The 23,958-nt window shown below is 41.1% G+C and overlaps 1 protein-coding gene across 4 annotated transcripts in view; it reads left to right on the top strand.

Annotated features, from left to right (window-relative positions):
* KLHL32 (kelch like family member 32) overlaps positions 1-20,086 on the top strand; it is a 124,775-nt gene extending 104,689 nt beyond the window's left edge. For 3 of the 4 annotated variants that reach the window (XM_061460259.1, XM_061460257.1, XM_061460258.1), the window contains 5 exons: positions 1,623-2,349; positions 12,079-12,137; positions 14,557-14,749; positions 16,813-16,907; positions 18,744-20,086. In XM_061460259.1, coding sequence (XP_061316243.1) covers positions 1,623-2,349; positions 12,079-12,137; positions 14,557-14,749; positions 16,813-16,907; positions 18,744-18,905 — 1,236 coding nt within the window. In that variant the 3' untranslated portion in view covers positions 18,906-20,086. Of the gene's footprint in view, positions 1-1,622; positions 2,350-12,078; positions 12,138-14,556; positions 14,750-16,812; positions 16,908-18,743 lie in introns of those variants that run through there. The other variant, XM_061460260.1, reaches the window with a different exon arrangement.
* Positions 20,087-23,958: the final 3,872 nt, after the last annotated feature.

Below are 23,958 nucleotides of genomic sequence, written 5' to 3'. Positions count from 1 at the left end.
TCATGAGTAATAGAAACCTTTCTCTTCAGCTCCATCTTGTGACATTCCCATGAGCAGTACAGGGCAGTAAGTTTTAGCTGAAATTGTTGTTACTGCACAGCTAATTCGGAACTCCTGCTCCACAAGTTCTTTGACAGGATGAAATGAATTATCAAGTAGAGGAGTCTGTCTTCATCCATAACTAGTTAACATCTTTGTTAATGACTTGGATGAAAGAAAAATATGGGGTTTATGGATTTGGACAATCAGAAGGTGGAATGGTGTTCGTGCAGCTTTTAGTTAAGATTGAGAATGATCTTGACAGATTGGAGCAGTGGCCTGAAATAAATAGTGTAGAATCCAGTAATGGCAGAGAAAGCATAATGCTTTGTGGGAGTCCAGCAGAAAAAAAAAAAAAGAGGTAGAAATGATACTCAGCCATAAGCTTAAATGTGAAGCAGCAATGACATTGTGCACTGGGAGTCTTGTGTAGTGATGTACAGACAAGAATGGCAATAGATTGTCACAGTCAAAGAGATCCTTCTAATCTATTTGTTACTACTACAGCCCTAAGAGAAAGTTCACATCCAGTTATCTGCAGCAGACACTAAAGAAAGAGGGGCATTTTCCTTCAATGACGGAGAACTGTAAGCCATGCAACAGAGGTTTAGAAAAGGTGACCCAACATGGACTGAGATACTTTTTCATTCAGGGAAGAGGAAAGTGCAGCACACACATTAAAATGCATCAAAGATGGAGAAGGAAAGGAAGGTAACAAACTAGAAAATCTGTATGAGGGGATAGGTGAGCATGGGAATGGTTTTCCCTAGGAAGTGTGGATATCTTCATCACTGGACATTTTCAGTAATAACTTATACAACAGTTCTTAATGGTTTAGGCCCTTCCTAGCCTCAAAGCCTGGTTGGATTTGATATACTTTATGTAATTTAAAAACTATGTTTAATTTTGGCTATTAATACCAGCTGTAATTGCTGAACAGTTTTAGAGTCTTTCCTTGCTGCTTCCTGTCAGTCCCAACCAGTAGAGCCTCTTCTCTGCTTAATTTATGGTCTCTTTACACCCCTCTCCACTTTATGAATGAAATAAATTAAGAAAAAAATCATTGAAGGATTCAGTATGTATTTTGTTATATTCCTTCAAAATTTTGTCAAAAATAGAATGAAAGATGGAGGGGAGAAAGGGCTTTTCTTTCTAATCATCTAATGGTAATCTTTCTTTTCTTTCTAGTGTGTCCATGGTCTCCTGTGATCACATAGCCCCTACATTAACGTTATTGCTCCTGCAGCTTTATTCTGGGATCTTGTGGTTTCTTACAGCGTTACTAACAGTTTGCATAAAGAGTATTGCTTAGCAGTATTGCAATCTGATAATGCTGTGGAAATTCTTCAGTGGAACTGGAGCAGTACAATGCTTTTATGTATATTGTAAGTAGAGTTTTAGGAAGTATGTTTCATGTTGACTTACATGCTTTCATAACTGCTTTTTGTATTGATAGGTGTCGCTACTGAGGCAACTATACAGCAGCTCTTGGAATGCAAGCAGTTTTCAAAAGACCAAATTTCAACAGAATTGTACACAAATAATTGGTGTCTTGTTTTTCCCTTCCTTCCCCCCACATTTAGCTGGCTGTGAGGTGGTTGGAGCACAACTGCCGCTACCAGTACATGGATGAACTTCTCCAGTATGTCCGCTTTGGCCTTATGGATGTGGATACATTGCATACCGTAGCCCTTTCTCATCCTCTTGTCCAAGCTAGTGAAACTGCAACAGCTCTTGTTAATGAGGCCTTGGCTTACCACCAGAGCGTCTATGCACAGCCAGTCTGGCAAACCAGAAGGACAAAACCTCGCTTCCAGTCAGATACTCTTTACATTATTGGTGGGAAAAAACGTGAAATCTGTAAAGTGAAGGAATTGCGCTACTTCAATCCGGTAGATCAAGAGAACGTTCATATCGCAGGGATTGCAAACTGGAGCGAGCTTGCACCTATGCCTGTAGGGAGAAGCCACCACTGTGTTGCTATCATGGGAGACTTTCTCTTTGTAGCTGGTGGAGAGGCAGAGCACTCCACAGGGCGCACTTGTGCGGTGAGAACTGCCTGTCGATATGACCCCCGCACTAACTCTTGGGCTGAGATAGCTCCAATGAAGAACTGTCGGGAACACTTTGTGCTGGGAGCAGTGGATGAGTACCTCTATGCAGTAGGGGGCAGGAATGAATTACGTCAGGTCTTACCTACAGTGGAACGCTATTGCCCCAAGAAGAACAAGTGGACCTTTGTACAGTCCTTTGATCGATCGCTCTCATGCCATGCAGGATATGTGGTGGATGGTCTTCTTTGGATATCAGGTAGAAAACGTTTCACACAGTTTGAGGTACTAACAAAATACCAAAATACTGTCTCAAATGAAACTAAAAAATCTTCTTTGGTTTATATGTCATGATAACTTTTGTCTTAGTAGTTGGGTATTTCAAAGAATTTAATCCTGGAAGCATACTATCAAGCTTTATTAGAAGTATAGGAGCATAACATACCTATACAGGTTTTTTTGTCTGCTAAATATCTCTCTGTGTTTCAAGCTATGTATGTGCTACCTCCATTTGCTATTTAAAAATTACAGTGATTTGGAATGATAATGCACTTTTGAACAAATTTCAGGTGACAGGGTCTGGATGTTTCCTAAAAAACAAGACTGAGTTTCTGTAAAATGGTCTGGTACCACTGCATTTATTCCTAATAATGAAATGGAGAATTAAGTGATTGTTGGCTTGTGTCAACCTGCTTGAAGGCAGATGTATGAATTGCTCCCACTTGCTCTTCAGGATATTGTAACAAGCCAAGATGACTTTTGTCAGAAATCATGAACGGGCTCTGACTGTCCGTAACAAGGGCACAGGACTTCATGGGTGGCTTTAAGACACATGCAAAGATGTAAGTCTAGGCCTTGTAATCTTAAGCTAACATATCTTTTGCAACACAGCATGTGCAGTTTATGTGCACATTGATGGAAGCTGAGGATGTTGTGTCATCAGTCTTTGTAGTGACTTTTCTGGTATTAGTCACTTTGCAATAAGCTTGATGCTGTCTACAGAAGATTTGACAGAAAAATACCCGCTTTTTAGTGAGTGTGTCATGAAAGGTTATAAAGTTGTAATATTTATCAAGGAAGTTAATAAGTAAATGAGTCCAGTCCTTGAGGAAAATGTTCGTTGATTGCCATCTTCATTGTAGATAACCTCTGGAGATTTTAATATGGTCTGGGATGACTCCAGTGAAAAGATGGTCTGTGAATGAAAGATTAGGTTAGCTACTTAGGCCTTCACTGTGCTCCTCAAAGTATGTCATTTAAGTTAGTGGAGTGATTTACAGATGTACCTTCCTGTCCACACGGATTAAGTGCATTATGGGAATGGATTCCCAAGCACGGATAGGGAGGTAGCAAGTATCTATTTTTATACATATAGACTAAACTAATGAATCATGACTTTGGAATTAAAAGCATGACAGAACACAGGAAATCACCACCATGATCCCTGGCAGGTGCTTTGGGCTGTTTTCTTCAGCAACAGGCATTAAAAGAGTCTTGTAGAGTTTGTGCTGCATGTTCACCCTGAAGTGTGCATGAGGCGGACTTTGAAACCCAGGTATGGTACAGAAACAGGGTTTCTGCTTTAGGGTGCCTGCTGGGTGTGTTCAGAGCATTACCCTGTGTTTATTCAGTACCTTTCCTATTTTATCAATAGAGAGAGATGTGTGTCTGATGGGCAATTCAAGAACATGGATGCTACTGCCATGCTGTGTCTAGATTCTGGTTTTTTTCCTTCCCTCTTGTGGTTTATGTTTGTCAGTATATTTATGAAAACCAAGGCTTTTTAGGAAATTGTGTTAAGTATATTCATCTAAAATAATTGAAAGAGCACTGGAAATATCCATCAGAGTGTAGTCCTTGCTTCATGAAAAATTATGCTGAGGATTAATTAATGTGCTTAGTTACGTAAGTGCAATGCATGCCTCCCTGTGTGCTTAAATACTATCTGCATTTATATAATGAAGCAGTGTGGTATTGTGTCCAAGGATATGCCTCTAATACAGCCTCTAATACGGTAGAATCAGGAGAAGAGGTAAGTGGAAGGCTATTAGGTGAGCTGTCTAAAACTTGGAAAACAAACAAAAAATATCAATCAGTGTTGTTCGATTTATATTTGAAAACATGACTTTGGTTGTGAAGTCACAATAAGGAGCAATATTTTAGCAGTGGAATAAAATAGACAGGACTTTCTGGTTGTATTTTGTATAGTTTTTGAGAAAATGCTTAGCAGTTTTGAGTTGCTAGATCTTGACAGGTTTTGAAGTACGTGAGCATGCTATGCAAAACTTCAGTAGGGTATTGATCTGAATTATGTACTCACGGATTGAAAACTGTTTTCTGTGTATTGAATAGTTATTTTAAAAATTAAGGTAGATGGAGATGCAATAACCGTAGCTAGCTTTCTCTTATTAATTGGTTAGGGACAGAATGTAGCTCACTGTACGTGTATATTCAGGGGCAGGGGAATAGTTACTGAGAGATGTTTTATTGCTCAAAAAATATCAGTAGTTACTGCTGAAAAAAATCCGCTATTCATCATCAAATATGAGGTGTTAGCATAAAAGTAATCAGTAATGCAGGAGGCAACATAATTTTGAAGTATGTGGCCTAAAATTAGCTAATTAAAAAATTAGTCTGCGTTAGGGTTGTTTCTGAGCTGTATCCCTGCTGCTTTTTCTGGGAAATACGGGTCACCAGTGAGAGTTCTCAAAGTCAGTCTGCTAATACCAGCTGGCAAGGTAGCCATGAAAATGTGCCCAGATTTTTAGTAAGTAACTAAATTAAATAGTGATAATAGAAGTTTCTAGCCCTTGTATTTGTGTAGAGAGTCAGAAAAACATGACCCGCACATTGACCATTTACTTTATAGCCAAAGCATCAGTGCCGTTGTCTCCTAAAGGCTTTGCTAATCAAAAGCTGACTAGACTTAAGGGGTTTCTATTATTGTTATTATTGGGATTCATTTTCAGCTTTACTTTGCTGTTCCTTTGGGACAAGTATGAGAAAGAATAAAAAAATTCTAGAGCATGAAATCATGGAAACGTGCTAAACAAAACGCTGTACAAGTATAAGCACATGCTGGCAATAGGAGATGGGTTGCCGATGTTTTAGGTGACAGAGGGATTCCTAAACTGCCACCACCTCTTTGGGGTTTTTAACCTGCCAGAAGGCTCAGAGGGAGTCTTGTGCACTCTGGAACTAGTTGGACCCTCTGGTCTGAACAAGTGGGTTCAGCTCTTGAGTTTTTTGAGCTCCATTTATTGTGGAACATATTTTTATATTTGTGTCTTTTTTTTTCATAGCCCTCATTATATTTCATTTTCTTACCAAAAAAAAAAAAGAGATGGGAATTCATTAAAATAATATGCTGGTTATGGCTGGGATAGAGTTAATTTTCTTCATAGTAGCCAGTATATTTTGGATTTGTGCTGGAAACAGTGTTGGTAACACAGGGATGTTTTAGTTATTGCTGAGCAATGCTTAAACAGGGTCAAGGCCTTTTCTGCTCCTCACACTACCCCACCAGTGAGTGGCTGTGGGTGCACAAGGAGTTGTGAGGGGACACAGCCAGGACACCTGACCCCAACTGACCAAAGGGATATCCCAATCATACGGTGTCATGCTCACATATAAAGCTGGGGGAAGGTGGAGGAAGGGAGGGACATTCGGAGTGATGCTGTTTGTCTTCCCAAGTAACTGTTGCACGTGATGGAGCTCTGCTTTCCTGGAGATGGCTGAACACCAGCCTGCCCTTGGGAACCGGTGAATGAATTCCTTGTTTTCCTTTGCTTGTATGCGTGGCTTTTGTTTTACCTATGAAACTGTATCTTCAGGCCACAAGTTTTCTCACTTTTGCTCTTCTGATTCTCTTCCCAATCCCACCAGCGGGGGAGTGAGGAAGCGGCTGTGTGGGGTTTACTTGTTGGCTGGAGTTAAACCACAACAAATAAGTTTTCCATATTAACAGTAGAACATTGGGCAGATGGTTTGGAAATTTTATAGAAAAATGAGTCTTACAGGCCCCGGTTAACATCTGACACTGTGACCCATTTCACAAATGACTTGTATAACACATGCTTGAAAAGCAAAGTATTTGAGTGAAAGAGAAACAAAATGCACCAAACCCTTTAGAGTTCAACACTGCTAATAATCATTCCTTATAAAAGCAGGGAAATATTTTCCATACGGGTGAAAACTTGAACTATGCCCATTTCCCTGCAACCTCCATGGCATGCATGTGCAAATCTGGAGACCTACTTTTCTATACACATTAACCTTCCTCCTCCCGTATAGGTGTAGTGCCCCTGGGGACAGAGAGGGGCAGGCACCCCTGCCAGGCACTTCAGCTCTGGGCCGTTCATGCACCTGCAGCTGGGGATAAGGAGGCTTCCCCTCTGCTTTAAATGCTCAGGAGATTAGCGCATGAAAAGTCCTCTCTGAATCAAAGTATTCAGTTGTTTTGCAGAGGTCCAAGTTGCCTGACAGTGTGTCAGCATGTGTGAAATCACATCCTGACTTGCACATGGAAATTCAACTTTCCCGTTAATGGCAGAGATTTTGACTAAGGAAAGGATGGAGATCACATGAATAGTTCTTTGAGAACTATTCTGAATTAGCAAGTGGTTTGGGGTGAAAAGTGTCACCTTACTATCAATATGCTGTTGTGAACAGAAGAATTTTTTTTTGTCTCGGTAAATGCCTATAAAAACCTGTTATCAAAAATCAATCTTGAATAAATAGAAATTTGCACTATTTAACCAAATCAGGTTTTGCAGTGTGGCTAGCACAGAAATTACTAGGAGAGGGAGATTAAGTAGTACATTAGAGTTGCCTCAGTGGCCCAGTCTTAGTCTGTATATAGAACAGTATTTCTTTATAATTACTATTCATAGAATCACAGAACCATTGAATGGTTTGGGTTTGAAGGGATCTTAAAGGTCATCTACTTCCAACCCCCTGCCGTGGAGAGGGACAACTTCCACTAGACCAGGTTGCTCAAAGCTCCATCCAACCTGGCCTTGAGCACTGCCAGGGATTAGGCAGCCACAGCTTCACTGGGCAACCTGTGCAAGTGTCTCACCACCCTCTTGGTGAAGATTATTTTTCCTAAATTTAAATCTACCCTCTTGCAGTTTAAAGCCATTCCCTTCTTCTGTCACTACATAACCTTATAAGAAGTCCCTCTTCAGATTTCTTGTAGGTCCCCTTTAGGTACTGGAAGGCAGCTATAAGGTTTCCCCAGAGCCTTCTCTTTTCCAGGTTGAACAACCCCAACTCTCTCAGACTATTATTGTTATACTGTTTAATAATAATGGTTCTCACACCCTTTCAAGCATGGACATTATAGGTTTGATGCCATTGATTCTTTCTAGATTGATTGTAGATGTCAGGCTTTAATGATTTGAGAAAACCTACCTACAGGCAGACAAGGGCTTGTGTCCCTGTTGTTTGAAACTGGATTGCATCTGGGGTGGAACAGTGTTAATTAGAGATGGTGTCTTCCAGGGGACTCATTAGGGTGGGCTTACATGCTGAGGAAGGATTATCTTGTGTTTAACACACAGACATGTAAGAGACAAGAGATTTCTATTTTAAAATAGGAGAGTGCCTTGGGGTACATGTCATGAGAGTCTATATATTCCCTGGATTTGCTGAAAGGAATACACATGAGAGCTCTTTGCCAACATGTAGTTTTACATGTCTCCCAGTAAACTCTGTTTCATGCAGGCAGCCTAGCACTTGGGGACTTCAGAGAGAGTTGTGAGATTTTCTGGGGGTTTTGGACTGAATTAGATTTCTTGAGTCATATGGGGGGCTTACTAGGACATGTTATAAATATGGATTATAAATTTTCCATTGGGAAAATGGTGTTGAATCTACACTCTTCTCTTTTGGAAGTGTCTTTATTGAAGGTGTTTTTCAGTGTAGCTTGTGGGCTAATGGGGGGCTGGAACAACCCAAAATATTTTCCATGTGTGGAAAAGGGCTGGACAAAGCGGATCTTGAAATCCTCCAGCAACTTTCCTGTGTAGAAGGGCACTGTTGTATGAGGTGGGTAGTTATGGATCTTGGAAGGCTTAAAAAGCAGTGTTTACAGCCTTCAAGGGAGTGAGGAGCAGTGACTGTGGCAGTGGTAAAACACTGTAAGCCCGCAGGTTGGGTGCTGGGCTTTGCATGAGCATGTTGTCATGTCTGTAAGAGCAAGAGAGACACGGGCTTGTCCTGAGGGTGCTCCTTGCCTCCAAGAAACTCTAGTCCTCAAGGCAAGCTGCTCATATGATGCAATCATCACTCCATTTATAAAACCCAGCAAGGGCTGCCCAAGCTGTTAATTTTCTGTCATTTACCCAGACAGACTTTTTTTTTTCCTTTCTTTAACTGATGGGTTACTACCACGTGCTTGACATCAAATTTAATAGCATAGTTTGTATTCTTAAATACTTCTTTTCAAGTGTTGTTATGATGCCTCCCTGCCTTTCCCCTCCTTTCCTCAAAGAAAACGCTGCAGAGAAGTTTAAGAAATTATCTTGGAATTACCCCGGTTTTGTCTACTGAGAAAACATGTATTATTTTTAGTACCATTGAAACTTTTTTTCCCCTTTTACTATTTTTGAAGAGCCTGCTCTTGTTTTACCCTTTCCCAGCTGCCTGGAGTATATAAAAATAATAAAAAAAAAATAGTTCAAGAGGGCATTGATTTTGGCAGAAAATTTTAAACTTTTGCTATAGCACTTCAAAGTTAGGAGGAACTTGAGTTTGAAAATTGATGCAGATATAAGATGGCATATTTAATGACAGATGTATCTATAGAAACCTGTTAAGATGCAGATTATCCCCCTGGAGAGGGGAGATCAAAACTGCCAATCTATAAAATATACTTGTTAGGGGAAGGCATGGAATCTATCTCTGCGAGCACTTTGATTGCAGGGGACAGTGTAGCAGCATGTGGCATCATAACCTAAGAGCAGACAAATCAGCTTGATGACTTTCAAAGCCAAGAATACTGCTGGAGGCAAGGGTACTCAAGTCTAGAAGAAATTAAAACATATAGAGACTGTTATTAATTCCAGATCTATTTTTGTGTAGTCAAATCTGTATGCAAATCCATAGCATCTCATTTTGGCAGATTAATCTAAAAGTGAAGAGCGGTATGTGAAGGGAATGTAATGATAAAACACCACAGATGAGCAATATTGCAGGGAAAAAATGTAAGCTGTGTACTTGATATGAGGGGCTCTTTGTGAAGAGAAGCAAATACTTTTGCTTATTTGATTATTTCATTATTTCACAAGAAAGCAAGCCACTTCTTTCTTCCTCCATATCTTTCCCCCCAAATTAAGGTGTTCTTTCCGAATGAAAATACGTGACCCAGCATTGTGTTTCCAATGCATCTGCTGTAATTTAACATTCTGGAGGTAACCACCCAAATAACTATGATCTTTGTTTCTCAAAATACTAATCTGACATCTCATTTTTTAAACAATATGCTAGGAGTGAAAATAAGTATGTAAAAGAAAATCAAACTACAAACCAGGTATTAGAAAAGACTGTATTGTGCATGTGGCTGATGCCTGCTAACACTGTGAAGGCTGCACAACAGTGCAGAGGCAAATAACAAACTGTGGGATTAGACACGGGAGCAGTCACTGCTTTCCAATGCGTATTCTTGCATGTGTACTTCACAGGTACTCTGGTAGGCAGTGTGCGGCATAGTATTTTAGAAACAGTTTGGAAAGAGTACATCTCATCTCAGCTGTCTCTTAGCCTGTAAGCATCTTTGAGGAGCTTATGCTATCCAAGTGTAGCCCCAGTACAGGCTGGTGCTTGCAGAGATGCACCCAAACAATAGTGTTACTCCCTGCTGTTGCAGTTGAAGACAAGAATCTTGGATAGATTTGTCTGTAATTTCTACTATCCATTGATCAGATTCTTGGCCTCACTCAAGTAATTTTGCAGTGATCAGTGGGTACATCCGTGTTAGCAAGTAGCTCAGCCCAGTAGGGACAGATCAGCAGGTAAAACTTTGGTGACGAGTTCTCTATATCTATCTACTCTATGTCCAGTTCACATTTTTTGCTTTGGATTATGTTTACTCTGATTCTCTGGATCAAATATTCCCAGTACTCAGCTGGTACAAAGCCATCACATTCTTACTCCCTGTTAGGAACTGGAGCACAGCTGGTGCACATCTGAAACAAAGCTTTTGGTTTAACTTGAATACACACCAGTCCCACCCTACAGCCTAAAATGACACGTGACAAATGGGGAGTTGCTTCAAAATCACAGTATGGCTCTGAACCAAAATGCTGTGCTAGGTGCAGCTGGAAGCCAGCAAAGTCAGGATTCCCCAGCACAGAGCCATGCTAACACTAGAAAGAGACCCAATGGCCTCAGTAGGAGGAGGGCCATAGGTCAGCCAGCAGGAATGAATGCAACTCTGCCACTGCTCTGTCTGAAACAAGGGATGTCCTCACAAAAAGAGGAGCATCAGCAAACGTAATGACAGATGAAATTCCTTTCTCTCATTGCTGTGGATTTTGTCTGTCATCAGAACATGCTGTTAAAACTGTAATATAAATAGTTTGTCAATATGAATTTCATTGTTTTGTAGCCGCTGGCATGTCCTGATTATGTCCAGCCCTTCTGGGAGGATGAAAGGTGAGGTGTAGTTCTCAAGTGTCATTCGTGGCCCAGGGTGGTGACAGCGAGGGGACTGGGACCTGTGGCCATGCTGCAGTGACACCATGTCCTCAGGAGGCTTGAGCACCCTCTGGAACATGTTTATGCAGGGGAGATTAGAGATTTGAGTCTGAAGAATTTTTCCACCAGTGAGATTTGCCATTTAAAACCAAGGGAGAGCAGCATGATTGGGCATTAAACGTATACTGTATTGAGCTAAATAGTTGGTTTATGGCATTTGCTGGGGTCAGACATTATTCTGGGCTTTTCTGTGGTGCTTTGTATCTTGCTTAAACATTATCAAAAGTAAATGGTAGTGTTGCTTCTGGTGAATATGGAGGAACCTCCCAGTATTAAGTCTACAATTAAGCCAGGAGGTGTTATAGAGAATAATACAGGATTTCCTTCAAGTATGCAGGTAAGCAAAGTAGTACAGGCTTGCATTATGCTTTCCAGCTGGCAGCAGTGTCCCACATCGGGTTCCTCGCTAGGCAGAGCTCTTCTCTGACCTCTTCCTTCTCTCAGACTCAAGCCTACCTCCTCCTCCTTTAAATGGTGTCACACTCTGCGCACTTCTTAGGATCATAGAATTATAGAATAGTTGGGGTTGGAAAGGACCTTAAGATCATGTAGTTCCAACCCCCCTGCCATGGGCAGGGACACCTCACACTAAACCATACCATCCAAGGCTCTGTCCAACCTGGCCTTGAACACTGCCAGGGATGGAGCATTCACAACCTCCCTGGGCAACCCATTCCGGTGCCTCACCACCCTCACATTGAAAATCTTCTTCCTTATATCCAACATAAACTTCCCCTGTTTAAGTTTTAATCCATTACCCCCTGTCCTATCACTACAGTCTCTAATGAAGAGTCCCTCCCCAGCATCCCTATAGGCCCCTTCAGATACTGGAAGGCTGCTATGAGGTCTTCATGCAGCCTTCTCTTCTCCAGGCTGAACAGTCCCAACTTTCTCAGCCTGTCTTCATACGGGAGGTGCTTGAACAGGGTCATGTATAAACAGATCAATTTTTATCTCAGTTTTAGCCCATAGAATTAGCTTTAGAAAGGAAGTGTGTGTGTGTGGGGGGGGGGTGTGTTGCTATTTTGCATTTCTAGGTGTTTGACAAATGTGCCACTTGTTCTCTTGTAACCAGATTAAAAAGTGCAGTGGAATGTAAACATAAGTGGTACTATGCAATGTAATTATGTCAGCAAATGAGCCCTAGAATTGGTTATTATGCTGTACCTGATCTTGGTCCTCGTTTTGCTTATGTGAAAAAGTGTAATCTGTATAAACTTTTTCATAGGAGGAGTAACAAATACTGCACAGTATCAAAACAGGCTCATGGTCTATGATCCCAAGCAGGTGGGTATCTGTGTTGTGTGTGTGTTTTTCTCATATGTTTTGCTTCAGTCAGGTCTCTTAGCAAATAAATACAATGATTTTCTAAGGCTAAAAATAATGACCATTTGAATTAGTTGATGTTTTAAATCCACTTTGTATGGATATGTGAGTTTAACAGAGTAATAGAGAAACTGACTTCTTATGTTTTTTAAGCCCATAGGCATTAGAAACATCTTATTAAATACAAAAAGTGTGCTTTAAATCCCCTGTATTTATCAGTATTTATTTTGCTTGTTCATTTTTTTGTGTAATCCAACAGCCCTGGGCAACGTATACTTAAAGTCAATGTCACAAAACTGCTCCTTGTCACTGGCATTTCTGCTTTAAATTTCATATACAGGCTTTTTGTTTTCTGCATACTTTCAGAACTGTGCTACCTGGCCATGACTTATTCTGCTGGCTGCAACGGTGCCTATCATTTCATTACCCAAGCACCTAAAATATCTTTTAGGGATTATTTCATACATTATGTATGTGTTTTGATTAGGTTAGCATGGCTCAGTAACCATTTCAGAGGGTTAGGGCATGGTTATGCCCTCTTGCTTGTATTAGGAATTAAAAGTCCTAAGCTTGCAATCAGAGTTGCATAGCCTGATTTACACCCACGTGGAAGGAAGGGTATTGACTTTTCTGATTGTAGGATAGGGGCTTTGATTGCTGTATTTGGAACCAGATTGTGCCAAGAGATACTTCTGTGTGGTTCCTACTGCCTTTCTAAATGTACAGGTTCTGAAGCAGAAAGCAGGCAGTGACTCACCTGCCTCTTTCTTTTTGAGGTGCAGTTTTATGCATCGATTATACAAATGCCCATTTGTCCTAAATCCAAGTAGTAATTACAAGCAGCAACCTTACTTTGCTTATGAGCGGGACATATGTTTAGACACTCTCTCTTGTGTATATCTTTGGGTTTGATTTTTTTATGTGCTGACATGAAACTTGCCCCCCAAATACCAGTGGCAGGGCTGCTTCAGCACGTCATGCTGACAGTGACAAGCCTGGCCTGGCGTGTAAAGAGTTACGGAGGAACTGTACACTCGCATTCTTCAAATGAGGTCCGCTCCATGTTTGTACACACAAGCTCTTTTTAAAAATTCTGCTGGCATATTGTTTACGGTGGGTACTGGAAACCATCACATCTGCTTGCATCTCACACAGAATCTCAATAACTCTATCATTCAGCACCAGCGCTTGCTTCGCGCGAGGCCTTTGTGGCGAGTCGATAATGCCTGCCATCTGCCACAGAGCACACAGCTACCTGCCAACAAGCTGGCTGGGGTGACCTCTGCTTCCCCACCACTGATTAGTATTCACACGCCGGCTTATTAGAAATGACCCCACCAGGCCCCTCTGTTTCTTTGCCTTTGCAGTGCTTTGCGGCTCACCTGGCAGGCACTGCAGTGGAGGAAGCTAAAGATATAATCAGGGGATGCAGGCAGGCTTTGCAAAGCAGATGGTGTCTATAGTCTGGTGTTAAGACAGCGGACTACTAATGCAAATATTAATGCCTAATATCCAACTATTAGACATTGAAATGTATAGCTATATATTTCAGAGGTTAAAAGGCAGTAGTATTAGAGGCTCTTGAGTTACTGCAAGCAGTAGCACATGTAATGCAAAGAATTTTGGCACAGATTTTAACTTCCTTCACTTAAACCAACTAATCTTGTCCGTTGTCAGGTTGTTTGATTTGGTAAGCATAACAGAAGCAATTGTTTTCTTAGGTTTAAAATGCCATGCTTTAATCCCTCTTCTTCTGTGCCTTCCTACCCCTCCCTGAACAGGTATAATTCTTGAATATTGTTAACAAAAAGAAAAATATGCAAAAAGACATTACTTTGTAAGTGCCCACAAATAAAGGGTTAGCATTAAACCAAATACACGAATCATTTGAGAAGATTCTGTAGGAAATTATTTTTCCTGATTGCTTCATTCCCTAAGGATAAGATCAAATAAGCCTCTGAATAACGAAAGGTAGAAGTATCTCCCTTCTCTCATAACAGAGCTAGTTGGTACAGATAATTTTAGCACTGTATACAAAGGAGACATCTAATAGTCTTCCTTAAGGAGGATTTACTGCTGAATTACAAAGAAGGAAAAAAGCTTTGAAAGCCGATAAGCTAAACAGAAAAAATACAGAGTAAGAAATACTACTAAACTAGTGAATTTAAATGTGAAAACCATAACCATATGTTGAAAGTCCAGTATGTCTAGTCAGTGTTATAACCAGCACACGTTTAACATGTGAACAACACAAGTATATTCACTTGTGATTTCTGGCCAAGGGGAAGGGGAACACCAGCAACATGCTACTATTACTTTACTACTACTATAGGTATGTTTCTGAGCAGTGCTGAGACAAGTTCTGTCTTTCTTTTTTCAGAATAAGTGGTTAAGCCGTAGCCCGATGTTGCAGAGGAGAGTGTATCACTCCATGGCTGCTGTCCAAAGGAAGCTTTACGTGTTAGGCGGGAATGATCTTGACTACAACAACGATCGGATCCTGGTTCGGCACATAGACTCCTACAGCATAGATGCTGACCAGTGGACACGCTGCAGCTTCAACATGTTGACAGGTGAGTATTGTACACCAGAAGGGGAAAATCCCTACTATTAAAATAAAATATAATTTCTTGTCCCTTTAAATGTCTTTGGTACGTGGAACTCCACAACTTTGCTGCAATTGCTTCAGATTTAGGGACCATCACTGGCCAACAAGACACTTGATTACTGTTCCAGCATTCAGTGTTCTACAAAACATTTGTTTTACCACTTCATAGACTAAATTTTTAAAAAGGTGTATACATAAATTTAATTAAACCATCAAAAAGGGGGTTTAAAAAAAAGATTAAAAAAGAAAAAAGATTAAACCATCAAAAATAGTACTACCAGTACTTATTTTTGATTCTTCAGAAGTTTGTCAGCAGCGATAGGTTTAGCTCCCTGTTTGATTGTACGAAAGGCAGATGTGTCTCTACCATTATAACATCGGTTTGTAGTGCTTCCTGCTGCCACTGTAGGGCACAACTTCCGTTGAAATCCATTAACCGTCACTTATTTCTGAACGGTACCTTTTTAATGAATTACCTGAAAGGAGGTGTCTTTGTTGGAATTCTGTCAAGTCAGGGTTGAGCTGAGCAGCTCAGTTAGCTACAGCATCTGTGAAGGAAGAACTGTTACAGCCGTAACTTGCAAAGCATTGCAACTCACTGTCCCTGCCACCCAATCCACCAAATTTCTCTGCCACCTGATCCAGTTCCCAGATGTACTACTACCTTGAATCCCTGGGAGAGACAGGCATGTGACACATTCCCAGAGTAGCTTTGCAGAAAAGGGTGGATTTCTACAAAAGGACAGCATTAATGGTGGGGCCGTTCTCTTGTGCAGCAGAATTGGAGCTCAATTAGTAACAGTACTGGCTGCTACAGGAGTCCTAGGACTGAGCCTTCCTCACTCTTCATCCTTTTCAGTTTCATGTTGCATAGATTTCTGAGATCTACCACTGAAAAGGATACAAAGGATGTAGGAGCTTAACTAGAAGCTCAGGCTAGCTGGGAACAGCATGTCAGAGCAATGAATGTCTGACAAATAAGACAGTCACCTTATGTCATTTTCCTCCTGGTAGGTTGAAAAGCTGTTCTAGTGGCAACTTCATTCTGTAAGATATTTCATTGGCTTTCTTAATATCTGGGATTTGGAGCAGGGTTGTTTAGTTTCTGAATCTAGTAATCAGAATATTTGATGGACACTGGGGAGAGAGGCATAGATTAAAAAGGAGTTATACAGTGTGAAACAGAACAGTTTTTCATATTTCTTTTGCTTTACAGTTTTTATTTTACATTATTTTTATTATTTAATTTTATTATCTGGAGGTATTGACAGCCTTTGAGAAAGACATCATCTGATTTGCTCCAAAGGCCCTGGCACTGCAGGCACCCTCGTTCTGGAGCTGACCTTATACCACTAAATGCTATGAGATAGATAGTAGCCTCTCCTGATACAACCTGGTGGGTTGTTTGTATAACCTGCACCTTAAGAAGCCATGTAAGCCCTTCTTTGCATCTCTGCAACTGGTGGTAAATGTGCCCATTGCACTGTGTAATGCAGACTTTCTTAATGCTGTATTTATCCTTCAAAACTTCTAAACTTGTTCAGGAGACCGTTGCTATGGGGATGAGCTGCACAGCAGCTTCTGCAGTTGTCACCATACTTGTACCTGGAGGAACAGGGGGGTGAACAGGTGTGGGCAGAACGTGAGGAGCGTTCAGCTCTCTCGGCCTGCGTGTCTATCTGGATGTTCATGTGTGATAGTAGCTGAGAGGCAGGTGGGGAGCTTGCCTATCACTTAGGATATACTCATGTACAAAAACCTGTGTCATTGAGGAGGCAGCAGATGGTCCCCTGCACAGCCTCAGTTTACTGCTTTTCTGGGGTATCTCTCTGGACAGCACCGTACGGGGCTCCTGCAGAGAGCAAAGAACAGACCTCATGCTTCACCTTCACTCTTCCATGTTGTGAATTCTGAAACAGTCAAATTACTGCCAGGTGCATTTGCATCTTATTACAGAACTCCAACATTTGGTGTTAAAAGGGTTAATTAAAAACTGAAAGTGGTTTCTATTTTCTTTTTTTGCTTTAGGTCAAAATGAGTCTGGAGTTGCTGTCCACAATGGTAGAATATATTTAGTTGGTGGCTATTCGATTTGGACAAATGAGCCTTTGGCATGTATCCAGGTGAGTGATTAAGGTTTCTTTTAAAGTCTTTTCCAATAATTTCACAAGGATACATTTTGCACAGAGGTTATTCAAAAAGAAAAATGCATGTGAAATGGAGAGATTAAAGTTGTTTCTCATGCAGCCACTGAACTGCATAAACAGAGAGAGGAAATACTACGGATATTAAAAATTTTCCAGCTGAGCCAATAGATGCAATTCTTCTACTATATTCTAGTAAAACGGGATTGAGGAGTCTCTCCTTTGGCAAGGTTTGGATATGAGGAGTCTCTCCTTTGGCAAGGTTTGGATAAAATAATGGGTATATAGTCTCAGGTTAAACAATCAACTCCAAAAGTAAAAGGGTTGCAAAAATGAATGATGGAGCACAGGCTAACAATTTTTTCAGCACATCTTAGGTTTTCATTTCTTCTCCTCTCCAAGTTGCCTTTCTGAAGAGCAGCCAGAGTTAACAAGTTGTTCTTTGTCAAAGTTCAGTCAGCCTGCAACCTGCCCTAGCGCTTACTGCTTCAAAGCTTGAATGGAAGTTTTTTGATCCCTGCGGTAGGCAATAGGTTATCCAACAAACTCTTCTGCTATCTCATCTTGTATAAGAGCAGCTTGCCTGCAGATCCATGGCTTTCAGGTATTCCTGTACAGAAATTGGGAAATTCTTATCTTCCTGAGTGTTTGAGTGAAACAAATCTGCACCACAGCCATCACTTTGTGACCAGCTGAGCAGTTACAGACAGAAACTCGTGTTTACATCTCAGCTTCTGCACTTTTGCTGATAAACAAAACTTTTTATTAGCTTCCAACTTTTTGGATTTTAGGATTTCACCTCCAAACTGTCCCATAAGACTACAAGTTAGACTTAGCATAAAAAGGCAGTGTATTAGAATGTTGAGCTGCTGGTCTTATAATAAACACTTATTAGCATATGTTTGTAAAGAATAGATAAGCAGTTAAAACCATGTTCTGGTCATAGTGTAATTGTGTCTTACAAAGTTGTTGGATACCATACCTAATAATTGTCATTAGAAAAAGTCCTTCAGTCTGTCTCGGGATACCATTAGCTGACATACAGTGCTTCAGATGGAGTAATAACACAATATCAAGGTGGTGGCTGTACTCCACCAACATGCTCTTTTATAATCAGCAGGTACTTTGTTGTATTGCACCTGGGTTTAAATACTGCTTAGTGACAAGGCAAATGGTCCTGGGATCTTGCTTTCTTAAATGGACATTTGTCCACATCCCCAAACCGGTCATGAACTTGGCAGCCTGCCGAGACAATCCATGTATTAAAGGGAAGAGAAGTATAATGAGTGCTTTGGCAGAGCTGTGTGCGCTGTCCCTTCTCAGTTGTTGGCAGTGTGCCTGGCTTTAACCAGCAAAACTAACCCTTTTATCTTCAAATACAGCAAAATTGAGGTTGCATTCTTTGGAAGAAAAAAAAATCCACTTTTTCCACACATCTTCATTTTCTTTCTGTCATTTATTTGGCCTTTCCAACTTTCACAGAGCTCCCTTGCTCCCTATATACCCCCAAGCTGACAAATGATTCATGCCCTGTGGTAACAGTAGCACCTTTGCAGAGTACCTTACTTGCATGGCTGCGCTTCCTGCTGCCAGGAAGCAGGATCCAATGTCACTTGTCTTCTACTGAGCGCCTGGACTAGCATTAAGATTTGGGTGATGAGGACACCAATACATCACCAGATCCATAAATACAATCTAAAAATGAGCTGAAACTACCTTTCTGTTAGGGTGTGTGCACATGTGGTGTGTGCCAGCAAAATTTGTTTCGTCTTTCTTCTGTGATTCCTGAAATATTTTGTATGCTTTGACCTGTAGGTGCTGGATGTTAGCAAGGAAGGGAAGGAAGAAGTATTCTATGGGCCTACACTCCCCTTCGCTTCCAATGGAATAGCAGCATGCTTTCTTCCAGCTCCTTATTTCACATGCCCCAACCTTCAGACTTTGCAAGTGCCTCACCACAGGATCGGAGCAATGTGAGACAAGGAATGTGCACTTCATAAAATCAGAAGTGGAGGGGAGGGAAAATCAAACCCTGTGTATAGAAGGGTTTCTCTGCATCAGAAGAATCAATCCACACGGGCTGCTGCTTTACCTTCACACATTTGTCTTAAAGTCGGATAACAGTAGGCAAGAAGGAAGATACGAAAACTGTCTGCAGTTTCTCTCCTTTGCCTCAGGTGTAGAAGCATTTACATGAGAGCATTGGGCATTTCTGCTGGTGACTACTTGCTACCTATCTCTACTTCATTTCCTTATGCAACTTCATAAGGCATTGTGAATACCCACAGCTCCTCCTGGGCTGCTCTTCTTTGGAGTCTGCACGCTCAGTTGTTCACTAATGGCACTTTCAAAGCTGATATAAAGCTCTGTTTATGTTGACAAAGATGATACAATACTGTGGTAATTATGCAACTTACTCGATACCTTTGGCAAAAAGAAAAACAGATGTATTGACTTCCAATTCCAAACTCCATCGTTTACAGTTTCTCATTTAATAATACTTCATTTGACATTTAAATACTGCAAAGCAGATTAAGACAAAAATAAAAACCAAAATAGCTCTGTAGTAACTAAGGAACAGATAAAAATGGTCTTAGCTGAAAGACAAAGAGACACTGAAGCTTTTGGTTGAACCAAGTGTCAACCAAATGCGTTTGTTTGAGGATCTAAAGATCATTTGTGATGTCATTTACCAAGGTCTACTATCAAATAAATGTTACCTTCTGTCATATGATCAATTTCTCCTGACAGCTGCAGTCTTTTAATGGTGGAGAACAGCCTCTTTACTGTGTAATTAAAATGTGCCATTTACTTAATATTTTTAATATCCAGTTTGCAAAGGGTCACCACATTTACAATTATCAACGAACAGTCTCATTTTGTCCAACATATGGTCCCACAAATCACTGGTCTCCAGAGGCTAAACAGGTGTAGAACAATGTCAATATTTATTTATTTATTCTTTCAGTTTATATAGTGTGTCTCTGTTCCCTACTCCAGACATATGCCAGTTCACAATAAATACTCCAACCTGCTATATTTTGGCTTTGCTTGGCTACTGCAGCCCCTGTCTCTTGTTTCTGTGTTTTATTTACATATCTAGCAACTTTGATGTTTGTAAATATTAACTAAGCATGTAATTAAATCTCTATTTATGATTTATGGGTACTATGCACTTCTCTGCTTTATCTACTGATCCATTCCCTGCCACCGTGCTGCCTGAGCAGACCTATGAAATTCCTACAGACGCTCATGCAGATGCCGTGTGCAGAATATGCTGCAGCAGTAGCCTGCACTTGCTGGACAGGAACAGGTTTGACTTTGCCCAGTGAGCAATGTTTCTAAATCAGATGCAGCTTTTAAGGGGCTGGTTAGTGATACAGGGAGGCGAACTTTATCACCATTTCTGCCTCCAGCTGGGCAGTGTACATGCAGAACATGTTTTGTGGTTTTGTGGCTGAGCTTTCTCTCAGTACATGGAGTGGAGCTGCAGCTCCACAGTGTTTGCCTGGCACACTGAGTGCTAACAGCATCTCCCTTCTGCCTACATCCAGGCAGTACTTCTCTCTGTGACTCCGTGGGGGCTGTTTAGAGTGTACCTCAGGACATTATGTTTGTCTTAGCTTCTTTGGTCTCCTGGACATCAGCATGCAAGGCCAGCCCTCCTAGAGCTCAAAACTGCCTCGTGCCCTGTGTGGGCTTCAGGGCCCAAGTGTAGCAAGTATTCAAAGCTCTACCGATGTGTGACTTGCAGCGACACAAACATATCTCATTTTCAAGAGAAGAGTGACTAAAATAATCAAAAGATGTCTGTAGAGGTCCTTGGGGCTTTGAGCCTCCTCCTGGACGTAGCACATCAGGTAAGTGATGAGCTTTCACTCCAGTGCAGACCTCATACGCACTTCTTATTTTGCAGGTGGTGGGAGAATTATTTCTCAGCCTTTGCAAAGCCAAGCGCACTTCCAGACAATAGTGCAAAGTATGTTTTGTATTTCTCATCTTAGCTTTGAGGCCTTTATTCCTAGGCCTCATAGCTTACCACAGCTGTAGCTATGGGATAATTTCTAAAGTGCTCCTTCTGAGGAGCAAGTGGAGAGATTCTGATGGATCTGGCTGACTACTGAGTGGCAGCAACAAACTTTAACAGAGGCCTGGGTTTGAGAAGTGGAGGGGCAGATTCCTAGTGCACAGCAGCATGTGCCTCAGTACAAGGACTGAAAGGCAGGAGTGTATGGCAAGAAATTTATTTATCATGTTTGTCCTGCCCTTTAGATGCTTTTAGTGTTCCAGTTATTACCCCCAATTGTCTGTACTGGTGAATAGCAGTTTTAAACAGCTGCGCAATTGCATTAAATTAGTTAAGGGTACCACAGCCACAGAGCCTCAGGACAACACATATGCTCCTATTGGTGTCAGGATTCTGCTCTGGCTCTTAATCATCAGAGAGGTCTTTCACAGCAACCTCTTAGCCCGTAAGTTTTTGGGTCTTTCTGCTTTTGCTGCAGGACCTACAGGACAGATGGGGTTGCTTTGCTGCACCTGAAGCCAGAAAATGCCACATAGCCCTTTGCCAGGCAAGCACAAACCGGTTAGTTATTGCCCGGTAATAAGAGAGACCAGTGTTGTGTGAGCAGAGCACACTGGTGCCAGCAGAGGCTCTGTTCTGGCTGGGGTGGGGGAGCAGGGCTAGCAGGAGTCCTCCAGGCAATGGCTTCCACAGAGCCTTAAAACTGCCCACATTAAGAATATTTGCATGCTTGACGGTCCCATTACTGGAGCCTGATCAGCACAGCATGAGAGCAGCTGCAAACACAAGTCAGTCGCAAGGTAACAGCGCAGATTGCAACTGGTGAGAACTCGCTAGTGCTCCAGGAAAGAGGTATCCTAAGACGTGAATAACGCAACAGCAGGTACTAACTATGGCGTTTGGGGGCCAGTGCAGTTCTGTGCTCTGGATTTCTTATATTTACAGATTAAAGCTACTTATACCTGCAAGTTGGCTTTTGGGCCACAAAGTCTTGAGAGCTGTGCTGTGAGCTCCTGTTTTGGGCCATTTCCAGAAAGAGTGGTATTTTATCCCTTACATAGCATACTTCACCTTTAAGTCCTAAGATGTGTTATCAGCTCCTTTTAGCTATAAATGACCACAATGGCAATCAGCTGCTTTGTGCATTTTCTCCAAAAAGGACACAATTGCCAGAAGCAGCAGCAGCACTGAGAGCCTCTTCTGCCCCTTTGGTCTCTATTGAGCAATTCACACCCAAATGCTGACCAAAGAAATACTTTTTATGTGTTATGAGCCAGTGTGCTTCTGCACGCTAGTGGTTTTGTAATCCTTGCATTTCCAGTGGAGGTGTATGTTTGTCTTAGCTTTCAGGGAAACTACCTGGCTCTCAGAAGAGTTCAAACTTTTGTAACTCTTTTTCCTCTAAGTAAGTTTTGCCTTCTCCGGTTACCCTCCCCCAAACCTGTACAGACATTTAGTACATCAGTTGCAGAATCATGGAGAAATAGATAATTGAATATTCACACATGCAGAAACAACACAGGCAGAATGTGGAACAATGTGGAAACAAGCGTGAAAAGAGGCGGCATCTGTTTATTGAAAATTAGAATGTGGAAATACAGGCAAGGTTAAAACACTTCCTCTGCAGGCAGAGCTTGTAGAGGAGGAAGACTTTGCAGGAAGTTTAGCACATAGACTATATAAAGGGTTTACTTATCCAGTTTTATTTTTGCAAAATGGGCTGCTATTTTCTCTTTCCCAAGGATGCATTTTAAAGGGATAAAAACTGTCCACACGAAGAATGGTTTTCCAATGGAGATGATTATAGATAGCTGTTTCACAGTAATGCCAGAATTAAAATGCTTAAAATGTTAACTCTTTCTTGCTGTGGGTAGATTAGGTGATGTTGCAGTGCTTCCAAATACTGAAGAACAGAGTACGTTTAGCAATACCCTCAATCCATGTAAGTAGGTGAAGGCCATGCTGATTTTTCTACCTGTGCTCAGACAGGTCATGCCCTTTCTAAAATGAATAATGAATTTAGCAAACTTACATTTTTAATGCTGGTCTGCGTGGTGGTGTACGGGCAGGAGAGTGGAGCCAAGGCAGTGTTTGATGGACTGAAAAATGCAGGGAATGTGCTTGTGAGGTGGAATTACTCTGCTGGCATTTCCCAAGGCCTGCAATGATACCCCAGATCTATGAATACAGGATCTGGGGTTTTAATTTTAATGATTTCTTTTTGTGCTATACATACCTCCACATTTCATACATGAAGTCTACAAAAGGTTTACCATTTCAAAGCTGCTGAAGTAGACAAAAGCCATATCCTAGTCATTCATCACAAAACAAGCTTAATTATGCTAGGACATTTTGACACTGCATCAGATTTTTAATCTTCACCATCATTTTATAACCATTGCTAACAGATGGGCTGATTACACTGAATTTGAGGTTGAAGTAATAGTTAAAAATTATAAAATATGATTACAGTAGAAATACCCATGCATACATAATTTTCAAAAGCTACTGAAAGGAAGAAAACCGGAGTGCAATAAAACCTCTTTTCTGTTTCCTGAGGGAAATACACTGCTTTTAGGTGGACAGTTATCAGAGTTCCTTAAATGACTATAAGTAGCATATGCTATTGGCAGCTCCTCTTCTGTGCAATTACAACAGATATGCAGAACCTTATTCTTTCCATAGGTCTGCTCCTCTATTCCAGCATAAAAGGCATAAATTTTTCTATCTCAGAAGCTTTTTTTATTGAAACATACCTCCCCCCCCCCCTTTTTTTTGTCATTGCAAATGAAAGCAAGGAGTAATTTAAATTACCATGTTCCTGCTCTTTAATAACAATAAGAAATGGGAAATTCTTATAAAATAGAGGGGCAGCTCTACAGGACTAATGGAAGTTGCATGTGAATGTTGAACAGAAGGTGTCTTTTTTTCAGTCATCATTTTAAGGTTACTAAAGGAAAGATAAGCCAGACTTCCCTCACCCTGCTATTGCTCCTGATGCAC

This window comes from Pezoporus flaviventris, unplaced genomic scaffold (assembly GCF_033815535.1).
Source record: "Pezoporus flaviventris isolate CSIRO_AGI_PZ_B2104156 unplaced genomic scaffold, CSIRO_AGI_Pfla_v1 ptg000031l, whole genome shotgun sequence".
Taxonomy (NCBI): Eukaryota; Metazoa; Chordata; class Aves; order Psittaciformes; family Psittacidae; genus Pezoporus; species Pezoporus flaviventris.
The sequence above is the reverse complement of the archived record's forward strand: the minus strand, read 5'-3'. Positions and strand labels throughout refer to the sequence as shown.